General features: G+C 62.3%; 1 protein-coding gene across 1 annotated transcript in view; it reads left to right on the top strand.

Moving 5' to 3' along the window:
* Positions 1-20124, top strand: part of WFS1 (wolframin ER transmembrane glycoprotein) — a 28927-nt gene extending 8803 nt beyond the window's left edge. The window contains exons 3-8 of the mRNA XM_039232118.1: positions 6930-7012; positions 7507-7651; positions 9615-9785; positions 11197-11277; positions 13736-13881; positions 17586-20124. Of these exons, the coding sequence (XP_039088049.1) occupies positions 6930-7012; positions 7507-7651; positions 9615-9785; positions 11197-11277; positions 13736-13881; positions 17586-19397 (2438 nt within the window). The 3' untranslated portion in view covers positions 19398-20124. The remainder of the gene's footprint in view (positions 1-6929; positions 7013-7506; positions 7652-9614; positions 9786-11196; positions 11278-13735; positions 13882-17585) is intronic.
* Positions 20125-22475: the final 2351 nt, after the last annotated feature.

Below are 22475 nucleotides of genomic sequence, written 5' to 3'. Positions count from 1 at the left end.
TCTCCACCCGCTGGAACCCTACCTGGCTCTTAGGGCACGACTGCCTCATACACTTTCTGACCTTGACCCACCGCTGGAAGTACATGAGCCGCCCTTACCTGATGTGAGTGCCTGCACACGTGTGTACACATACACACACACACACACACACACACACGGCAGCAGGAAGTTCCAAGACACCACTTTTCTCACCGTGCATGCTGCTCGTGGACAGTTTAACGGGGTGTGTGATTCAAGGAGACATGCACTTCATAAAGCGTCTTCCTGCAGTTCGGCTCCGGCACTCATTCTCCGCGGACGGACCTTTACAGGCCGGGACCCCTGAGCACGTGTCTGTGCACACGAGCCATTACTTACCGTCAGGGCCCTGAGGTGCCCCAGGCAGGGCCGGGACCTCACTGTCACGTTGGCGGGCCCCCAAGCCACGTGACCTTGACAGTTGGGAGGCCACGATGAGCCCGTTACTGCATCTGTGGCGTGGGCGCGACCACACCAGCGCGTGCAGTCCCGCCCAGGGCTCTGTACGCCGGGCAGACGCGCATCGGGCCCCGGCCACACAGAGGCATGCTGGCGTCGGTGGGGTGCCGGGTTGGGGCCCGTGGTGCCCGTGGGCACACCCTGCCAGCACACAGACGCTCTGTACCTCACACTGCAGCACAGCCACCAAACAGCAGGCCCCCTGGTCACCGAGGTCCTGTTCAGACCTCCTCCCGGGGTGGGTGGGAATCTGCTGTTTTATAATCTCCCCTTCAACCCCTCCTTGGACCATGTGTGTTGGGCCGTGTGTGCACCAGGCTTTCTCTCCCTTAAAGGAGGCTTGTTATGCCACTAACTGGGTGTGAGCACGTGTGTGTGGTGGGGGGTGGTGCTCTCTTTACCTCTGTCACCGCGGGTGGGTAGGATGCTGTGACGATCTCCTTACTCCCAGGCTGTTGAGGTGAGGCTTCCGGTCTCTACGAGCTAAGGAAGCCCAGCCCACACTGCCCCCCTGGCCGCACCTCTGCTCCCCTTTCTCATCTCCCCCAGGCTTCGTCGTTTTCTTCTTCCTGAAGACAGGTCGCTGCCTGGGATGACCCCCCAGCTCCGCCGTGCCACCCGTGCGGAAACCCCAAACCCGCCATGAGCCCTTCAGGGTTGATCTGCCCTTGGGCTCTCCATGGGCCACGGCTGCCCCTCACAGTGGCCTGCGAGGGAAGCTCTGTCATTACTCCACCTAGAGATGAGGAAATGGAGGCACAGACTTGCCCAGGTGACCCGCTGCTGCATGACGGGTGCACCGGTGACCCGAGTCTCCTGGGCCACCACCAGCCCTGCCCAGCGGAGATCAAGTTCTGGCTGGAGCGGACTTGAGGCTCCCCTATGCCATTCACGCTGGGCCCGGTGCCTGATTTACTCCAGAAATTCACTGGGTCCTCGGGCACTTCCTATCTCTGCATCTCCTTGAAAGGTCGCCGTGTTCTCTGCTTTGTCTCCAAGGCCTCTGGGCAGGCAAGGGGGCTCGACCCTGGGACCTCAGCCACAGAGGACGCCTCACGGCTTCAGGGCACCAAAACCAGGCCAGGAGACACACGTGGTTTCGATCTGAGTGTGCAAAACAGCCCCGGGGGGCGGGGTCAAGACTGCAAGTTTCAGGTAGGAGCTAGGCGGCAGCTGTGGCCTCTGGCTGCCGTCCGCCCCCAAACGGAGGGAGAGAACGGGCCTTGGGCAGACCCATGGCCCTGGGGTCCCAGCCCCCACCTGCTGCTCTGCGGCTGACACTGGTCACTGAGGAGGGCGCAGTGGGCCCTGCCCTGCCGGCCCTGTGCAGCCCAGACGGCATCTGCCCCCAGAGAGGCTTCGTGAGCATGTTTCAGTGGGTTCCAGACACACAGGTGCAATGCATGTCAGTTAGGTGACGGCGAGAGTAAGTGTGCAAGTGACGCTTCCCGTGCTGGGTATCCGTTAGGTTCTCTCTACTAGGTTCTCACTCGTTTCTCCAACATCTTCATGAGAAAACCTGGGGAAATGGGTGAAATAGGTGCCCCCGGGGGCCCCCAGCTGGTGAGGCGGCCGTTTGATCACACTCTGTGACTGCTTTCCCAAGAGCGGCAGGTGGGGTACTGCTGTGTGCCCCGTGCCTTTGGGCCGTCTCTCCGGGGAGCCCAGGGCAGGAGGACGCAGAGACTGCCAGGCTGAGGCCCGGGTGGTCTCTGGTGGGGACAGAGGGGTGGTGCCTGCCCCCCTCCCGGAGCCCTCGAGCCAGGGAGAGACAGAAGCGAACAGTAACTGTCCCGGAGGGCAGGCACCGTGCCGGGGACAGCTGACGTCGTGGGGGCCCCGGGAGCACGAGGCGCCCTGTGTGCTGACCTCGGTGGGCTGCAACGGATTGCCAGAGGGAGCGCCAGCCCTGTGAGGCCTCCTGGCCGTGGGGTCACAGACGGGCGGGGGAGCCCTCGGGTGGACGTGCAGCTGCTAGGAAGCCTGCACCCCAGTGTCGACGGAGGCCCTGCCCTCCAGGAGGGATCCCGGGTGGGTAAATGAAGAAGGACCTGCACCGTGCTGGATGCTAGACCCTGGGCAGGGGTCAGGGTGCTGGGGGCGGGCAGGGGGTCAGCTAGGTGGGCCCTTGGGGGTCATGATGAGGAGAAAGGTGTTCTGGGGAGCGTTAGAGGGTTTAAGTCACAGGAATGACATGGCCGGAGGCAAGGCTGGCCCCCGGGGCCTCTGGGGGAGCCGCGGCGGGGGTGGGGCTCAGAGCTGGACGGTGGGAAGCGACGCTGGTGTGGGGACATGAGGAGATGCAGAGCGTTGAGGCCCTGGCGTCCTGGGGACACGTCGCAGCCGTGGACCCCTTGGGTTCCCACGCTCTGCTCGAGGAGCCAGCCTGTGATAACTGAGGAAGTTTCGTGCACACATCACTTTCTTCTGAACCCGCTCAAAGCCCTGGTCTGTGGTCTGTCTGAACGCCCTGCCCGTGCCGTGACCCCCTCGCTGTCGGAAGACCTGTTGCAAGGCAGCAGAATGGCAGGGTCGGTGAGTCTGTCTGGGGTGTGGTGGCTTCAAGAGACCTTTGGAAACTTGGCAGCATGCCCGTCATCCGTTACCTTTAACCACCCACTTGGGTTCCAAGCCTCCGGTGTCACCTCCTCCAGGAAGCGACGCTCCCCCCCGCCCCCCCCATCAGGGTTGATGACTTTGGACACCTCCACAGCCCCTAGCCCACACTGATGCAATGTGACAGTCATCATCTGAGCCCCCGGGCGGGCCTGGAGGGCAGCGGTCCTGCCCCACTCAGCTCGGTGCCCTCAGCTCCTGGCGCTCAGCTGGCATGGGGCCAGCTCTCTGTAACCTGCTGGGTGTGTGGTGAGGAGCCGAGTCCATGGCCCCTGCTCGGGACGTCGGGAGAGCAGGCCTCCCGGCCAGGCCCCCTGCCCCAGCTCAGCCAGCCCCGGGCAGAGACGGGGTTACAAGGGTTTTCCCCATTTGTTTGCGAGAATAAGAGTCAGCATCCCAGAGGCTGCTGAGACACCCTCTGGGTGCAGGACAGCCCCCCTCCCTGGGCATGGGACCCCCCCCGCTGTAGGGCAGCCTGGCCACCCCATATGGGAGCTGCATGGCCTTGGACCCTCTTCCCTTTCCGCAGAGCACCTGCTCCAGCCGCGGGGGTCAGGGGGCGAGCTCAGTGCAGGCACCATGCCGAGCACGTGCCTTGTCCCTGCGCTGGCATGTGGGGGGACAGGAAGGCTGCAGACCCTTCTCGTGATCCTTCCCTCAGCAGCCCCCAGCCCCTCTTCCCTCCATCCTGTACCGTTTATCCAGCCGCACTGTCCCATGCTGGCTGGCATCTGGTCTGGAGATGGGTCACACCCACTAGACCGATTGTCCCCACGAAGGCTGGCAGGAGCTTTGAGACACCGTGTAGATACTGCATCTGTGGTTGTGGCGGGGAAACGGCAGTGGGCCCTGCTGGGGACAGGGGACCGCATCCCGGGGGCTCTGCTCACCTTGCTAGCTGCCGAGAAGGGCCACCTACCAGGTCAGCGACGCACGGGATCCGTGGACATAAACAAGGAAAAAATTGGGGGACGGTGTGTACGTGGTTCTCTGTGGACTCTGGCAGAGGCGTACAGACCTGCCCAAGGCCACGCAGCTCTGACCCTGGCTGCTTTGTGCTAGGAAGCTTTTCAAAATCAAGTTCGAGTCAGGACCCCTCCGCTTGTAAGTTGCCAGAAACACTGTACATTGACAGAGGAGATAAAACTAAGAGGAATTTCTTAGTCCCGTGAATCTGCAGAGTGTACGGTATGCTGGCTCTACATGTGGCTGGATCCGGGGGCTCAGATCATGTGATCAGGAACCCCAGCCCCCCTTCCCTCCCCTTGGGTGGGCTGTCCTCACCGGGCGGCCCTCCGGGGCTCTCAGGGGCCATCCATCAGCCAAGACCTAGTGGCAGGAAGCCTGCTTCCCAGCAGTTCAGCACAAAGCCCGCTGGCCTGGCTTGGGTCTGTGTCCATCTCTGAACCAAGTGCTGTGGTCAGGGAGACAGAGGCTTGTGATGGGCTGGAGGGTGTGCTGTACCCATCCTGCATATAGGGACAGCGCCACCAGACGTTGAGGACTGAGATGGGGAAGGATGGGTACCCAAGAGGGGCATCAAGACGCTACTATCAGGAAAAAGATGGGAGTGCTGGTCGGACGTGCACAGAATAGTGTGTTTCGTGGTCTTCGGTCCACACGGACTCAGCCGTGGGGGGTGGGGGGGGCGTTCAATATGGTGCTGAGCAGTAAGCCCGTGACCTGTGGGAAGGCTCCTACTTACATGGAAAAAGCCAGAGCCCTCTGATGGGTCTGCGGCGTGGGCCCAGCATGTGAGTGGTATAAAAATACTTCTGTCGGCCAAATGGAAGCTCAAATAATAAAGGTGTGGCGTACATTTCAACGAGAATTTGTGTACTGGGGAAACTTCTTGAAATGTCAGGCTATGAGTAACTTCTGTGAAAATTAATCACGGACAGCATCTTTTTAGCCAGCAGATATGCTTGAGTCTTCTATATTCTGATTAGAACACAAAAAGAATGTGGGCTTGTGAATTCAGTGAAGAAAAGTTGCGAACTTGTGGGAGGCGCCCCATGGGCGCTGTGGTGGGAAGTGCGGTGTTGGTGAGCAGCAAAGGCCCTGGGGTCAGCCGGGAGGTGGAAAGCATGGACGGAAAAGAAATGCACGTTCTGGGAATGCTGGCTCTGGCCCAGTCACTTGAGACAAAGTAGCTTGGTCTTTATAACTGTCCTGCCAGATGGATGTTAACAATTAGGTTGGAAATAAGTGGCTAGGTCACGCGGCACTTTGATGGCGAAAAGAACACACAGGTCAGACTTCTCCCCACGTGCACACTCCTTCCCTGGGAGACTGTGCAAGGGGCCAGCTTGGAGCCTGCATTGTGCTCTGGGCCAGAGAGAGCGTCAGGGACCGGAGGGGCCGTGACAGCAGCCAGAAGGAGGAAGTGACCTTGGTGGCTCAGGAGGCACTGAGGTCCTGGCCGGGAGGCAGGCAGGGTGGGCGTGCTGAGGCCGTTGCTGGCGGGATCCCTGAGGACCGCAGGGAGGAAGTCCAGTCGGAACTCTAGTCGGAACTCCTCAGGGCGGGTATCTTCCAGCCGCCCACCAGGAGGGCCATGGGGTGTGTCCCTGAGCTGAGCATGAGGTCTGAGATAAGAAGCCTCCCTGCTCAGAGCTGTGTCCTCGGTCCCCTGGGCCTCTCTGCCTTTGCACGTGCGGCCCGTGTAGGCTCGGGCCCCTGTTGCTTCCCCCCGGAGTCCTGTGTCCCGTGGACTCGGGTGCCCCGAGCGCAGCAGCCCGTGGCCTTGGCCGTTACAGGCAGAGCTGGCTCTGGGAAGGCGGGTTATTGGGTGTTGTTCCTGGGGGCCATATTTTGGTTTCCCTTCATTCTGCCTCCCATTTCCAGAAACATCTAGAGAGTGAGGAGGCTGTCATGTCTGATGAGCCCCTGCTGTAAAGTCAGCAGCGCTGTGGTCGTGAACTACTGCAAGGTGTCTTACACCTGCCAAGGCAGGAAGTGGGTGAGCGGCGGCGGCCCGGGGAGGCGGACGTGGGCCCGTGAGTGTCGATCGCAGAAATCCAAGACAGGGACGGGTAAAAAGGATGTTTTTAAACTTCTTACTGTCGTGCTCCCCTTGCTGGTAAGGTAACGGTGACGCTGGCATAGTTCCACACGGCGGCTGTGACTTGGGGTAACTTTCTGGAGCGTAGGCTACAGCATGAGCCATACCTGGTCGGGCCCTTGGGCCCTAGTGATTCAACAGAAGGACCTGTGCCAGGAGACGAACCCCCAAGGAGATACACACCCGGGGCGGTTGGGGCACCGTTTTATGAAATCACGGAGTTGTAGGAATAACGTGAGGGCCCAGTCGAGTGGAGGGGCCCCACACCCTGGCACGTTCCTCCGACGGGTCTCTGAACCATGGCAGTGATTCGCTGTTGTAAACGTATACGCGTCAAAATGTGGGTGCACAGATTGTGACCCCAAAATGGTGCATGTGTAGATGGCAGTCTTGGAAAACACGGATTTGGTATGGGGGCAGGGCGTGGGTGTGTGTTTGGGTCAGGGGCCTTTCCGCTGGAGCGCTGGGATCCTTCTGGAGCCCCAGCTCAAGCAGGCCTGCACTGGGTGGGGGAGGTGTCAGGGGGCGGGGCCCCACGCTCTTCCCGCTCTGAGCCGCTGCTGAAGACCGCCCCCTGCGGCAGGTTTGCTGTCCGTGCTCCAGGGCCGTCTGCATCTCCAGATGTCAGCTTTCTGGAATATTCTCTCCAGGTCTGACTGGGATTTCAGCAAAGCTGCCCTGGGTCTGGGCACATTCTTGCGGTCCCTCCACTCCCACCAAGTGACAAGGACCAGCCTCGCGACCGTCTGTCTGCTTTTCTCCCGTGCTACAGGGCCCGCGAAGGGCGATGCGGAGATGCCCTTTGAAGAAGTCCTGGACAAGGCCAAGGCGGGGGATGCCAAGGCACAGACAGAGGTGAGGAGCTCAGGCCTCGGCCCCACCACGTGGCCGCCTGGGAAGGGCCGATGCCCTGTGAACAGGGAGCGGGGAGCAGGCTGACTGCGCACCAGCCGCCTGCTCGTTTCCATGGTCTCCATGACACTCTGCCTCCCGCTGCTTCATGGGGTCCCCATGCTCTTTCCCGTGTCCGGCCCACGCCTCGTCTTGGTCACCCCGTCCCCTGAGGGCCACCTCCTGCCGCACCCTCGCTGTGGTCTGCTGAGAGGGTCCCGCAGGCCCAGCCTGGTGCAGGTCTGAAGCTCCCAGAGGTGGGGTGGGGAGGCGGGCTGGCCTGGGTGACGGGGGTGGGGGAGGCGGGCTGGCCTGGGTGACGGGTGGGGGAGGCGGGCTGGTTGGGACGCTGGGGCAGGAGAGGGACCAGCCACAGGGAGCAGGTCGGGGCCAGGACACAGAGCCGGTGCCCGGGTGCGTGCGCGCGGGCTGTGTCCTGACCCGGTTCCCGCCCGCAGGTGGGGAAGCACTACCTGCAGCTGGCCGGCCATGCGGACGAGGAGCTGAACAACTGCACCGCCGTGGGCTGGCTGATCCTCGCCGCGAAGCAGGGCCGGCGCGAGGCGGTCAAGCTACTCCGCCGCTGCCTGGCGGACAGGAAAGGTGGGTCAGCGGGAGGCTCCGGGTGGCCGCCGAGGGATGCGTTGCTTCTGACCCTGTCAGCAGATAACAGCAGTGGGAAAATCGGAAGCTGGTGGCACTCTTATTTTGAGAGAGAGAGAGAGGGAGAGAGCAAGCAGGGGAGGGGGAGAGAGAGGGAGACACAGAATCTGAAGCAGCTCCAGCCTCTGAGCTGTCAGCACAGAGCCCGACGCGGGGCTCAAACTCACAAACCGCAAGATCATGACCTGAGCCAAAGTTGGTCTCTCAACCAACTGAGCCACCCAGGGGCCCCTGAAGCTGGTGACGCTCTTGAGAAAGAAGTGTAAATTCTGTTTTGCTAGTGCTTTTGTCATTTGGACGTTATTTCTGGAGCCTAATACGGCGTGTTTAGCCCACAAAGTCACTGTCATCCTCTTTAGCATGTGTTGGTGTCTGTAGGTGGATCCAGATTGAGGAGTGGATCATAGAGCCAGTGGAGGGTCAGCTTGCCTGTGGTGCAGCGGGAGAATGTGACAGTGGGCTGAGGTCAGGATGGAACTTTCTGGACTGACTTTGCATCCAGTCTGGGCAGAACGACTGGGGGACCGTGGGACAGTGAGGATCTGCTCAGATGCATTCATGCCTGGAAGGGGACTGGTAGGGGGGTGGGGCGGTGAGGGGGACAGTGAGGCAGAGCCCGGCCACTGGTGGTCGCTTATCACATTGTCCTGCCCAAGGGAAATGGCTTGTCCTTGGTGCTGTGGAGGAGTGGGGTCTGGGGGCTTCAGACCTCAGAGACAAAGGAACAGCTGTGTCGTAAAGGACCTTTTTTTTTAAACATTTTTCCAGATTGTAGAAGTGTTTTGTGCTTATTATATAAAACTTGGAATACGTAGAAAACAGAAAGATAGAAATTACTCATAACCTTGAAACCCAGAAAGAAAATGCCATGTAGTTTGGTATATTTTCTTCTGGTTTTGTGTTGTGACGTTTCTAAGAATTACATTTATTATACGGAACATGCTTTCTCTGGAAATGGGGCAGGTGCCTCTGAAAAGCCAGAATGGTGCATTCTGTTAGCCGGGACGTCTACCCAGCCCACCCTCCCGTTCTGGAGCAGGAGGAAGGGCCCGGTGCCGGCCAGAGCGAGTCAGTGCAGCCCGCAGCCCACGAGGCTCTAAGGAAGGGTCAGGTCAGGACCCCGGAACCCAGGCGGGTGCTGGAAAGGGCTAGGAGTGGCCTCACGTGCTCTGCACCCGTGCTTTCTCGCATCGGGTGCTTCCTGTCCTTGAGAGAAATGTGTGCTCAGGTGGAACATTTGGAAGATGTTTAAAGGGAGAAAAAAAAGTCCCGTTCTCTTTCTCGGTGGGGGGCTGCCGATGTCTCTGACAGTTGGGGGTGAAAGGAAGAAGGCAGCCGCACCCCTTGTCTCTCTCTGTGGTGAGTCTCTGTCTCCCTTGGTTGGACAGCTGTGCGGGAACATGGCTTTCCTGGCCGTCGGAGGAGGGGCAGCGCCTGGGGGGCTCCTGGGGACACAGGGAAGTCCCGCACCTGCACCCAGGCCGGTGACCCTGGTTACGTGTCTCTGACTTCCGTGGTTACCGGCCACTCTGCCTGTCCCTGACTCCCTGGCCTCAGACAAGCTGCGATGGTCCTCAGTTTCCCCATCTGCATACGAGGCGAGCAGTATCTACTTCCCGAGGGGCGTGAGCCACCAGGAACCACGGAAGCCCCCAGGGTCGTCTGGGGCGGGTCTGCCAGGCTGCAGCCAGAGCTGGAGAGAGGGTCCTGGCAGGGACTTGGCCAAAATGGCCTTGTGGGTCAGGTGTCTGTTTCTGCCCTGGTGACCACAGGGGCCTGCAAAGCCTGTCGCGTGAGCCCCCTCCCAAGCGCCAATGGCACAGCTGGTCGGGTCGGGGCTCAGAGCATTGCTGAGGGCACCCAGGCAGGCGGGACCAGGCCTCTAATGCGTCTGGTCTTGTAGGCATCACTTCTGAGAACGAGCAAGAGGTGAGGCAGCTCTCCTCCGAGACCGACCTGGAGCGGGCCGTGCGCAAGGCGGCCCTGGTCATGTACTGGAAGCTCAACCCCAAGAAGAAGAAGCAGGTGGCCTTGTCAGAGCTGCTGGAGAACGTCGGGCAGGTCAACGAGCACGGTACGTGAGCCACATGGGGCCGGCCCTTGGCGCCCACACGTCGTGGGCGTCTCTGGAATCCTGGGGGCTCCCCTCTGGGGACTCTGGGAGCCTAACTGGGGACTCCCAAGGACCTTGTCGTGGAGGCCTCATGGGTCTCCTCTAAGGCCTGGGAGGGTCCCTCCTGGGGTGTCACCCTGTCCTTGGGGTCCCCTTCCTAAGCCCTGCCCGGAGCTCTGGAGCGGTCGAGGGGCTGGGCGCCCACAGGCAGGGCCACAGATCATGTCATTCTGAGGCTGTCCTGCTCCTCCCGAGGGGACAGAAGCCAGCAAGGGGAGTAACAGATGCGGGCAGGGACTCGGGCCACCGAGGCCCCAGCGCTCCAGGGCTGTGGAGCCGGCCGGGGCTCTGATGGCCTCCCTGAGGCAGGCTCATCACCAGCCTCCGCAGCCCCTCCCCCAGCCTCCTGACCCGGCCGCCAGCCAGGAGGACAGACGGGCAGAGGAACGGGTGTCCCTGACTGGGTTTGGCTTCTTAGTGTCCTGGGGCCCCACCTGGCTTTTTCCTCTCCATTAACTCGAGGAGCACCTGCCTCCAGCTGTTCGGAAAGTTGATTCCCGCCCGGGGCTGTACTTTGCGTCCCCTGCCCTTGGGTACACGCGACAGGGCCTGGGGCCACCTGCCGACAGCAGAGAAGGCTGCCCAGTGGGCTCCTTTGGCCCTTAGCTCTCTCGGTACTGGGGCCGAGCCAAGGGATCCGTGAGGCCTGGGGCCTGGACGGCAGCACCCAGAGAGCCATGCTTGCCGTGATGAGCTGGGGCCCCAGGGGCCCTGCATGCCACAGGTCAGCCCCCACCCCAGGCCACTCCCAGCGCGTCCAGGCCCCTGTGGCCCCCGGTCACTCCCGGTCACAGTGCCTCTCCCCTTGTGCTGTCACTGCCTGACCGGACCCTGCAAAGGCACGCCTTGGCACCTGGCATGCGGGAAGACTAGAATGCTCGCCAGACCAGGGGCGCGGCAGCTGCTGGATGTTGACAAAGGGGCGGAACACTTCAGTCCTGACTCAGCCATTGAACGGACTCGTGTGGGCCCCTTCCAGCACCAGGGCTGGGGAGACCAGGGGAGGCCTGACCCTTGGCCCCGGGCGCACTGTCTATTCCGGGGCGAAATCACACCAAGGGACAGTGCTGGCAAAGGTTCCGCCACCCAGGAACTGCGGTGTGTCCACTGCCCTGGCCGCGTTGGCAGGGGAGGTGGCCGTGCCCCTGGGTGCCAGCTCGGCCTCGTGGGCAGAGGCGCAGAGGTGGCCCTCACGGTGCCCACCGTGGGCTGCGTGGCGGCCCTGGGAGCTCATGGGCTGGTTTCTGGAAGGTCGCGGGGCCTACAGGACAGTTATCTCACTTTGATTCTCTAGCCCCTCTGTCACTTGCAGATGGAGGAGCACAGCCAGGCCCGGTCCCCAAGTTCCTACAGAAGCAGAGGCGAGTGCTGGAGCGCTTGGTTAGCAGCGAATGTGAGTATGGCCTCCAGTCCCACAGCCGTGACAGCCGTGGCCCAGCTGGTCGGCCCCCCCACCCCGGGCCCCACGTCCACGGGCACCGCAGCGCCACATCCCCCAAAGTCTTGGGAGGCAAAATGGACTTTTCAGTCCAGTCCATCTGGGGCTATCGGTGTTGCGGGCAGTGGGGCTCTGCCCAGCGGGAACGTACGGCTTGGAAAGAAGAGGGACACGGGACAGTGTGACGGTCCCTGCAGGCAGAGGGATGGGGGAACGTGAGTGCATCTGGGGTGCCCCAGCAAGCTGCCAGGACGAGGAGGCAGTCAGCCCCTGAGGGCAGGGGGCGGGAACCACACACAGTGGCCTGGGGTGGGGGTCACCCAGCGGGCAGTGTGGGGCTCCCCCCAGCATGGGCTGCTGGAGAGTGGAGAATGGAGGGTTTGGGGCACCCAGTTAGGAGAGGTCCTCTAATGCTGTGTGCCACTGCCCGGCCGGTGGGCGGCTTCTTGGTCGTACTTCCTGCCCCCTGAGTCCCAGGGGAAACAGACAGGAGGGGCCCAGGGGGCTGCTCAGCACTGATGGGAGGCCTGGGTCCTCCCCCGGCTCGGCCACACCCTCTCCTCCTGACCTCAGGCAGGCCTGGCTTTCCTGCCCCAGGGCTCAGTTTCCCCTTCTGCACAGTGATGGTCAGAGGAGAGGGACGAGGGCCCCACCAATCCAGAGAGCTTCCCTACAGAGGGGGGCGCTTCCCCCCTTCCCACAGCGCTGTAAACAGTCTGTCTGATGCGTCACTGGAACCCTGGGGCATAGTGCATCCCGGGCATGTTAGGCACACGGGATCCTAAGCCACGTAGGACTCTGCAGCGGAGGGGAACGTCCGGCCAATAGGAACCGGAAGGACGGCTGGGTTTACGTGGGTTTATGTGGGTTTTACACGCGGAGGTGCCGGAAGTCAGTCGGGTGAGAGGCGCCTCTGGGACTGCAGTATGGCCCTCTCAGAAGGTCCCTGCCCAGCGCTGCCTTCTCCACCCTGGGGACTTTATGGTTAACTGCTCAGGACTTCCTGTGGGCCTTGCAACTGCTGCCAGGTCACGGCACCCTGGGGGGTGGGGGGGAGATCACGTGCTCTGGGCTGGGAGGGACGGGTCTGAGGCCCACCCGCGGTGAAGGCCGGGTAGGCACCCGGCCTCTGGAGGCGGGTGTGGACAGCGCTGACCATGGTCCTCGCCCTGCCACCAGCCGGCCAGGCCGGCCCCCCTGGGGTTCGGGCCGCTGGCCTCCCTCGCCCCACGGGGACTCTCCTAGCAGCTTGTGAACATATGCTTATACCTCTTCTCCCTCTTCCCTCAGAAAATAAAACTAAGACCCTCACTGGACCCCTTGTTCCCGTGGCCACCTCCCTGCCCTGTTTCTCTGCTCCCCCTTCCTTTTTTTTTGTTAACGTTTTATTTATTTCTGAGAGAGAGACAGAGACAGTATGAACAGAGGAGTGTCAGAGAGGGAGGGAGACACAGAATCTGAAACAGGCTTCAGATGCCACCCGTGACCCCAGTCATGGCCTGGGCCAGGCCACTGGGCCCCCTCTTCTTCCCTGCTTGTTCCCGGTCAGCTCCAGCCACATGTCCCTCAGTGGGCCCCGCCCTAGGCTGCCTTGTCTTGACCCTTATGGCCCCCTGACCTCGTATTAAGGAACAGCCCCTTGTCCACGCCCCACCCTCTCCCAGGATGCTCGCTGCATTCCCGACACTGTTTCCTCTACTCTCGATGCTGTCTGTTGCCCTTTTCTGCAATGGGCTTCTGTCCCCAGTGTCCCCAGTGTCCCGAAAGCAGCCCCTGCACGGGAGGCCTCAGGAGCACCTGGAGAACAGCAGCCCTGCGGCTCACGGCCCCATCAGCCCTGTGGCTGGCTGCCCATTCACGATCATGATCGCTGTGCCGAGTCACTCATCGCACTCCCCCCCGCCTGGGGGACGGTTCCGAGTGGACGCGACCCTGGCGAGCAGCCCATCGCGTCTGCAGTCAGGCATCTTTAGCGCGACCCGGCTAGACCAGGAGTCCAGAGCTGGGCACATGCTGGGCTCGCGTGCGCCTGCCAGCCCACTGCCTAGCACGGTGCCTGGCATGTAGCAGGTCCTCTGTGGATGCGCGCTGAGTGGGGGGTGGGCATGTGGCCGGGCTGTGGGCTGCGGGGCAGCTGCCGCCGGGGGCGGAAGGAGAGGAGGTGGCTGCGGGACTGGCTGGGGTTGAGAGCTGGGCAGACGGAAGTTCAGGGGAGGGACGCACGGCTGTCACCGAGGCGAAGAGGCCGGGTGAAGGCTGCCCTGTCTGCCCTCTCTCCTCCCCACCGGCCCCTCTGCGCCCGCCTGAGCTCGCTCAGCCTCCCTCCCTCGGGCCCCCAGCTTGCCTGTCCATGGGGGGCCATGGTGAGCTCGCAGTGTGGGCGGACCCCGGACTGTTCTCTCTTGTGCCCCAGCCAAGAGCTACATAGCGCTGGATGACTTCGTGGAGATCACCAAGAAGTATGCCAAGGGCATCATCCCCACCAACCTGTTCCTGCAGGATGATGATGACGACGGGCTGGCGGGCAAGAGCCCCGAGGATCTGCCCCTGCGCCTGAAGGTAAGCGGGGCTGGGGCCAGCAGACACACGTTCTCCACGTACCCTGGTGCCATCTCGGAAGGGTGGGTGGTGGGCCCCTGCCCGACATGCGAGCCCCTGGGACTGGGCAGCCTGTCTGTGGAGGCGCGTCCCGCAGGGACGGTCCCCATAACTGCGTAAGGATGTGTCCTCAAGTAAGGGGCCTTCCACGTGCACTCAGGCTCCAAACCCAAGGGCGCTGCTGGGGGCGGTGTGCTCTGGAGTGACGGACGGGCACGGGTGCCCTTCCTGGGGCCGTCTCCACAAACCACTACAGGCAGCAGAGCAGCAGGCTCTGGAGTTCGACTTTCACTTCGACTTTGTCATTTTGAAAAATGATCCGTTTACGGCATGGAGTGAAGGTCAGTTTCGCAAAGATGCCTTTCCAGAAGCAATGTGCTGGTATATTCAGAGACCAGGAGGACCCTGCCGGGTACCTGTCCATCCACATCTGGGGGGGCTCGGGGTCCCGAGGGAGGAAAGACAAGTGCAAGGAGGTCCCCATGGGCTGGCCGGATGGAAGGGAGACACTCCTGCCCCCTGCTGTCGGCCCGTGAGCAGCCACAGGCAGCAAGGAGCAAGCACAGGGCATACGAACGAGTGCAGAAGCCAGGGATGGTGGGCCATGCCCTTCCCGTGACAGCTTTCACTTCCCTGGTCATGCCTTGGAGACCACGGTGCAGGTGGGTCCCCAGGTCAGCTCTCTGACTCTGCAGAGCATACCGCAGCTCTGCGAGCCTGGCTGCCCGGCCCGGCCCAGCCCGGGCAGGCCCATCAGCGTGAGCGGCTCTGAGCAGACGAATCGGCACGAAGCTCGTGGCATTAGTCGTCCTCGCATCCATGTGGTGTGAGCTGAGTGGGGGCCGGGGTGAACCACCATTGGGGGGCAGAGAAGCAGGCGATGGCTCAGCCGCCAGCAGGTGGGGAGGGGGGGACAGGAAGCATGGAGAGTCCGCGTAGCACCTGAAGGGAGCCCAGATGTGGAGGCTCAGACCAGGGCGGCTGGCCTGGTAGCCGCGCTCGGGACCCGCAAGCCGAGTGAGTCCCCCGAGGACAGGTGCCGTGTTCAGGGTGACGTTCTGAGCCACAGGCCAGGATGGCCAAGGAGCCTGACCGAGGGAGGTCATGACTTTTTGGAAGGTCCACACAGGCAGCCCCGGGCCGTGTTTTCGCAGGTATGCTGTTAGTTTCCTTAGAACTTGAGAGAAGGGTTGGGGCCCTGGCCGTTGTTCTGGGCCAAGACAAGGCGCTCCCGAGCCTCCAGTGAGGGTCAGAGGTGAAAGGGTGAGTCTGAAGGGCCTGCGCTGTCCCGGCTAATGACGCCTGCTCGCAAGCCCGCCTGGCTGGGACGGTAAATTCTGTCGCCCTCAATGCTGTGAGACGTCTCAGAGTCCTTTTCGGGACAGAGATTTAAAGTGTTCCGACAAGCAGTGCACGGGGCTCTGCGTTTCCCTCGGGGTTTGAAACTGGCAGAGCACTTCGCTGCCTCTACAGTTCGTCTCATTAAACATATTTTGCAAAAGAGATGGTGCCTCCTGGCGGGGGTCTCTAACACCGAGGCTGTTGCAGCTTTCAATTGCCTTTTGGAGGCAGAGGAAGGGCTCCGTCTTCTGGCCGCAGCGAGGCGCCCAGTGCCTCCGTGAGCAGGTGTGGCCCCCCCGGGAGGGCTCCGGACAACGAGCCCCAAGCCAGCCTCTCCTGGCAGATGAAACCCTCGGAAGAGGGAATGTGGTCGTATCTTGAAGTCCACACAGTTTTTGTGTTCGTTCTGGACGAGGTCCGACGTGTGAACACTCACGTGGGTCTGAGCCTTGCCATGAGCTGCCTGAGGGGCCCGTCGTCACACCCCGGGCCCCTCGGGTTGGCAGAGTGGCCGACGGCCTCCGACCTGGCCAGAGCGCACTGTGCCGTCCTGTCGTACAACTGGCCCCCAGCTCTGTTTTTTAAAAATCTCTTTCCTGCTTGAAGAACAGCTCGAGCTTTTAATTTGTTGGACTCTGTCTACGGAAAAGGTTTTCCGTTTCCGGATTCAGTGGGTCCCCAAGAGCAGGGCCTGGATGGAAGCGACGGGGGGCAGAGTTGGGACTCTCAACGGGAAGAAGGACTCCTTGGTCCTCGCGGCCCCGGTGCCTGCGCGGGCAGACAGAGGCCAGACACAGAGGACAAGCTGGGCATTAGGTTGAGGTTGCGTTGTCCTTTAAAGCTCCTCTCAACCACGCTGTGTTGGCCTCAAGGGCAAAAGAAAACGTGTGAATAGTTCAGGCCCGAGGGGAGAGCTTGAGCCCCAGCTCAAGGTCCCAGCTGCAGGGCACGCAGGATACCACGGGGCCCTGACACCTCTGTCTGTCCTGCCGCTAGCGACAGGTGTGCTACACACACACTTTCTTACCACAGACTCCTGCCGGCGCCTGGGCCCCTCCTCTGTGGAACGGGCCCCACGCAGTTGCTTCTCGGGGGTTTGGTCACTCTCGGCTGATAGCCACTTCCTGCTGTGACTGCTTGGCTACGCTCACTCAGGACCCCCTTCATGGCCGGTTTTCTCCTCCACACCCCGGCAGGGTGGGCAGGGAGAGCCTGTCCCGAGGGCACGGGTGGAGGCCGCGGTGCCCACGTCACTGGGGCAGTGATGGGTGTCCGTTGCGTAGCCCCTCAGGTGGGCTCTGGGTACCGCCAGGCTTCCACGCCCCCACACGAGGGTGAGCTTGTGTGGTCTGGGGTCCAAGCCTTTGCCCCTCCAGGCACCCCCAGACTCCCGCCCTCCACACCACACCTCTTGAGGACCGGCTCCTCCAGCCTGTCTCTCGCTCCCCTGCGCCCTAGCAGGGCCGGGAGCCTCTGGGAGTCCTGCAGAGAAAACCCGGCGGGTGTGGGATCCGGCTCACTGCCCCCTACATCCCTTCATTCATCCTCCGCTGCCACAATGCCCGAGGGTCGTCCCCGCCCTTTCCACCGGGTGCAGACTGCAGACGTGGTCATGCGGTTGCGTGTCTGCTGCGAGCAGCATGGGTGTGTGCTGGTGGGCCGTGGCAGGCAGCTGGTCCTCGGGGTCCCTGCCACCGGCGATCGCGTCTCCTCGGGCCCCTTACGGACGAAGCCCCCGCGGCTCACGTCTGCAGGGAGCTCTTCCTGGAGCCCCTCCAGCCACAGCTGCTCCTGGGACTGTTCAGAGCCTGCATGGGCTTGGAAGTATCGGTCCCTCTGCCCTTAGTGGGCGGGGGGGCCGAGGCCCGGCAGGGCAACCCTTGCTGGGGGGCAGGGAGGGCGTGATCAGGTCACAAGCCCGCTCCCACGTGCTAGCCCAGGGCTCCTGCGTCCACAAGCGAGGCCTCGTGGGGAGGGGAGCCTGGTGCATTCCCCCGGGCACTCGGGGCCCCAAAGGGGACCCTGGTTCGCAGGAGTCCCGAATCCCTGGCAGGAGACTGGGAGGGGAAGGGAGCCGGGGGACGGGCTCCAGGCGTCCAGAGGAGAGGGGCCGGGACCCGCAGGCCTGGGTGGAATGGAGGGAGGGTCCGCATGGACCGCAGGGCATGGGGAGGACGTTGTCACGGGGAGAGGGTGTTTCTGGGGAAGGACCGGCTGGGACACGGGGCTCAGGGGTGAGCCATTCACTTTGCACAGAGCTCGCGTGGCCGGCCGAGTCGTGAGGATCTTCCAGCGCCCCGCCTTTGTCTCCCCTCCCCCCCCAGATGGTCAAGTACCCCCTGCACGCCATCATGGAAATCAAGGAGTACCTGATCGACATGGCCTCCCGCGCGGGCATGCACTGGCTGTCCACCATCGTCCCCACCCACCACATCAACGCCCTCATCTTCTTCTTCATCATCAGCAACCTGACCATCGACTTCTTCGCCCTCTTCATCCCCCTGGTCGTCTTCTACCTGTCCTTCGTCTCCATGGTGATCTGCACCCTCAAGGTGTTCCAGGACAGCAGGGCCTGGGAGAGCTTCCGCACCCTCACCGGCCTGCTCCTGCGCTTCGAGCCCAACCTGGACGTGGAGGAGGCCGAGGTGAACTTCGGCTGGAACCACCTGGAGCCCTACGTGCACTTCCTGCTGTCCGTCTTCTTCGTCATCTTCTCCTTCCCCATCGCCTGCAAGGACTTCATCCCCTGCTCCGAGCTGGCCGTCGTGGCCATCTTCTTCACGGCCACCAGCTACATGAGCCTGAGCACCTCGGCCGAGCCCTACACCAGGAGGGCCCTGCTGACGGAGGTGGCCGCCGGCCTGCTGTCCCTGCTGCCCACGCTGCCCTTGGACTGGCGCCTCCTGCAGCTCCTGGGCCGGACCTTCGTCACCGTGCCCCTCGGCCACCTGGTCGTCCTGAACGTCAGCGTCCCCTGCCTGCTCTACGTCTACCTGCTCTACCTCTTCCTCCGCATGGCGCGGCTGAGGAATTTCAAGGGCACCTACTGCTACCTGGTGCCCTACCTGGTCTGCTTCATGTGGTGCGAGCTGTCCGTGGTCATCCTGCTGGAGTCCACCGGCCTGGGGCTGGTCCGCGCCAGCGTGGGCTACTTCCTCTTCCTGTTCGCCCTCCCGGTCCTCGTGGCCGGCCTGGCGCTCACGGGCCTGGTGCAGCTGGCCCGCTGGTTCCTGTCCCTGGGGCTCACCAAGATCGCCGTCACCGTGGCCGTGTGCAGCGTCCCGCTGCTGTTCCGCTGGTGGACCAGGGCCAGGTTGTCGGCGGTGGGCGCGGTGAAGTCGCTGACGCGGAGCTCCCTCGTCAAGCTCATCCTGGTGTGGATCACCGCCCTGGTGCTCTTCTGCTGGTTTTACGTGTACCGCTCGGAGGGCATGAAGGTCTACAACTCCACGCTGACGTGGCAGCAGTACGGCTTCCTGTGCGGCCCGCGGGCCTGGAAGGAGACCAACATGGCCCGCACGCAGATCCTCTGCAGCCACCTGGAGGGCCACAGGGTCACGTGGACGGGCCGCTTCAAGTACGTCCGCGTGACGGAGATCGACAACAGCGCCGAGTCGGCCATCAATGTGCTCCCGTTCTTCGTGGGCGACTGGCTGCGCTGCCTGTACGGCGAGGCGTACCCGGCCTGCGACGGCGGCGGGGGCGCGCCCACGGCCGAGGAGGAGCTGTGCCGCCTCACGCGCCTGGCCAAGCACCCGTGCCACATCAAGCGCTTTGACCGCTACAAGTTCGAGATCACGGTGGGCATGCCGTACAGCGGCGCCAACGGCGCGCGCAGCCCCGAGGAGGACGACGTCACCAAGGACATCGTGCTGCGGGCCAGCGGCGAGTTCAAGGACGTGCTGCTCGGCCTGCGCCAGGGCAGCCTCGTCGAGTTCAGCACCGTCCTCGAGGGTCGCCTGGGCAGCAAGTGGCCCGTCTTCGAGCTCAAGGCCATCAGCTGCCTCAACTGCTTGGCAAAGCTCACACCCGCCCGGCGGCACGTGAAGATCGAGCGCGACTGGCGCAGCACTGTGCACAGCGCCGTCAAGTTCGCCTTCGACTTCTTCTTCTTCCCGTTCCTGTCGGCGGCGTGAGGGCGCGCCCCGGGCCAGGGGCGGGAGCCGCGCGTGCGTCCCCGCCAGGCACGGGACGCCGCCACCCAGCCAGAGGGCACAGTAGTAACGCCAGGTGTGTGCATGCGTGCGTGCGCATGCGCACACGAGTGCAGGTGGGGTGCTGGTCACGTGCAGCCTGCTCCCGCCTCCGTGAACTTCAGCTCCGCCCACTGGGAATGCGGACGGTATTGGACGTTGCATGCAGTCCCGACCCCACCCCCAGCCTTGCAGGGCGAAGCCGGTGGGCCCGGCCACACTAGCACTTCTGGGCTCCGGGATTCTACGGATGACAGTCTCCCTCCTTCCCTCCTCCACTTACGAGCCCCACCCCCCGCCCTGTTTACTCTTGGGTTGGATTTGTTTTTTTAAAGAACCAGACGGCTGCTGTGTAAATTCATTCGGCGATAGGGTTTCGTATTTATTTGGTCACTGCTAAGCCTTGACAGCTGTGTGCCGGTCTGGGGCTGACGCAGGGCCGCCTGAGCTCTGTCGCGGATCAGGGCCCCGCCCGGTTCCCGCGGTCAGCAGCTGGGGGAGGCGGCGGGCGAGTTTGTGAGAGTCCTGTCTAAATCCACCGGCATCAGGAAATGGGGAGAACCTGGGGTGTCCCTTCTTGGTGCTCGGAAAAGCTTGGCCGTGTTCAGCACCGGGAAACAGAAAGTCAAGGTCCTAGAGCAGCCAAAATAAAGGCATTTCATGAAATCTACACCACTTTTCTTTTCTTTATTTAAAAGGGCCGTTTTCTTGTACGTACAGAACTGGTGACTCCACTGGCACTGAACTGAATTCAGGTGAGTTCCAGAGAGCAGGCCTGACACTGTCGGTAGCTGACGCCCGCTCCTGCCCGTGCCCAGACCCTGGCACCCCCTCCAGGCCGTCGGGACTGCCCAGCGGGGTGGGGGCCTCCCAGGGTGAGAAGCGTGCATGGTCACACTCACCCGTGAGGCGCCCGTCACTGGTCGCGTGACATGCACGTGACTCACGGTGTCCTGTACTCAGGGACGCACGATGATAATTCCACAGACACATAATCAGGGTTCTGGCCATTTAGGGGTGCTGGAGCGGTGCGGGTGTCCCCTCGGGGACGTGCGTGAGTCTCTCGGGTCTTTCGTTTCTTCCCCGACGTTGAGGACAAGGCGGCACCCCGCGCCTCCCCGCGAGCACAGCCCCGGTGAGCAGCAGGTCCCAGCGGTCGGGAAACCGCTTCCTTCTGTGGTTTGGAGCCCTTGCACTGGCTGTCCCGCCAGCGGCTGCCAGTTTTCCGTGGACATGGCTCATCTCGCCATGATTGGCGCATCCTGCTTGGTCCATGGGTCCTCCCGAAACCCCGCGCGTTGGGAAGTGCTCCCGGGGCAGCATCCCTGTGCGCTGGGGTTCCCCCTGCCTTTCTTCCCTGGGGCCATGAGGAGAGGTGAAAGGTCAACCCATCCCCCTCTCTGAGCCTGCAGTTTTGGGAGGCCACCAAGTGCATTCACAGTTTGACTTTGCCTCCCAGACTCACCGCTGACGGTCCAGAGAGGGGGGCACGCAGATGACGTCATAAGATTCTTACACGGGTATGGGGGGGATACAGGGGCCACCCTACTGCCCAGAGGAGAAAACAGATTCGGTGAGGAGGTCACACTGTATCCTGGCAGGGCCATGGAGGCCACCATGCTGCCACTTGGTCCCCAGCAGAGCCCCCTGTCCCGCTACAATCTCACAAGGATTACCCCAGATTGGGTATTGGACCCCAGTTCTACTGACCACCCCTCCGCTCACCCAGACCCCTTTGTGACCAACCACCCACACCCCTGTCCCTGACCTGCAGAATGGCAATTCATTTTATTTAAAACCTCTTTTAAATAAAGGTTTCACAGTGAAACCCTTTTAAAACTAAATGTGCAGCTCCACTCTATCAAGTGAATGTGTAAGTTCAGGTGCAATGTACCAGGCAAGTGAGAGCCCACCACCTCGTGTGAATCCCACTCCTGTGCCTTCCCAGCCTTGGCCTTGTGCAAGTTCAGGCTTCCCAGGCCTGTGCCTTTACACCCTCACCACGTGACTTATAAGGTCCCTTCTAGCTTTTCTCAAACGTAAACTTGATGGAAATAACTATGGGTAATGGACCTGCCTGCAGCCATGCGCCGCCCCCCCCCCCCCCCCCCCCCCCCCCCCCCCACCGGCCACCCCGCCTCTAATTCCTCAGGGCTGCACATCCAGAAAAGCTCGGTCGCTACCTAAACCATTCCTTATTGAACTTAACTAACGAGCCTTGAGCGCACCTCTTGCCACCCACGAGCAAATATTTATTTGACCGTTATGCCGAACAGATGCTGTGGAGTCAAACATGGGTCCCACCCCCAGGGAAGTCATGTAGAGCATGCGTGAGTGGCCCTCATTGGGTCAAAAGGGCCCTCCTGTCTCCAGACACGGAAGCTGTGGGTGCCCAGGGAGGGAGGCCCATCCAGCCTGAGGTAGGATCGGGGTCAGGAGGCCTCCGGGAGCACGGAGAGCACCCCCTTCTGACAGCAATGGGAGGGACAGGTCTGGGAAGTTCAGAGGACGATTCATCGCTCCGGGCACCCACTGGGAGGCCTCAGGCGGGGCCCAGGGTGCCAGAGGTCCCGGAGGATGCAGCTCCAGCTGCAGAGGCCAGGTTGGAATGGCCCCTCTGTCCTGCGAGCAGCCGGGAGGCCCTCTTGGCGCTGAAGCCAGGGCCTAGTAACACACTGAGAGGCTGTCCGGCTTCCCAGCGACCTGGCCAGCTGTGAGCTGTTTGGTTCCAGACGCTGTTCCTTTGGTCTGCCTCCAGGGAGCCATCAACATCGGAACGCCCTGGGCCCCTGTGCTCCGGAGGGTCCCTGATGTGCTTGCTGTCCTGCTTTTCCTGTTGATAAACAGGCTGCTGGCCCAGGACCTCACTGGGTGTGAGGCTCACGTAAGGATTTGCTGAGCTCACACTGTCGGGGACCAAGGGTTCCCGTGAAACAGGTTTCAGAGCTGGGCCGTGGCTCTGGCACCGTGTTCACGTGCAGTGATTGGGACACACGCGGAGGTCCCACGCAGCCACCCCCA

Source organism: Hyaena hyaena, unplaced genomic scaffold (assembly GCF_003009895.1).
Source record: "Hyaena hyaena isolate Hyena2069 unplaced genomic scaffold, ASM300989v1 scaffold_63, whole genome shotgun sequence".
Lineage (NCBI taxonomy): Eukaryota > Metazoa > Chordata > Mammalia > Carnivora > Hyaenidae > Hyaena > Hyaena hyaena.
Note: the sequence above shows the minus strand (reverse complement) of the source record. Positions and strands in the feature narration are given on the sequence as shown.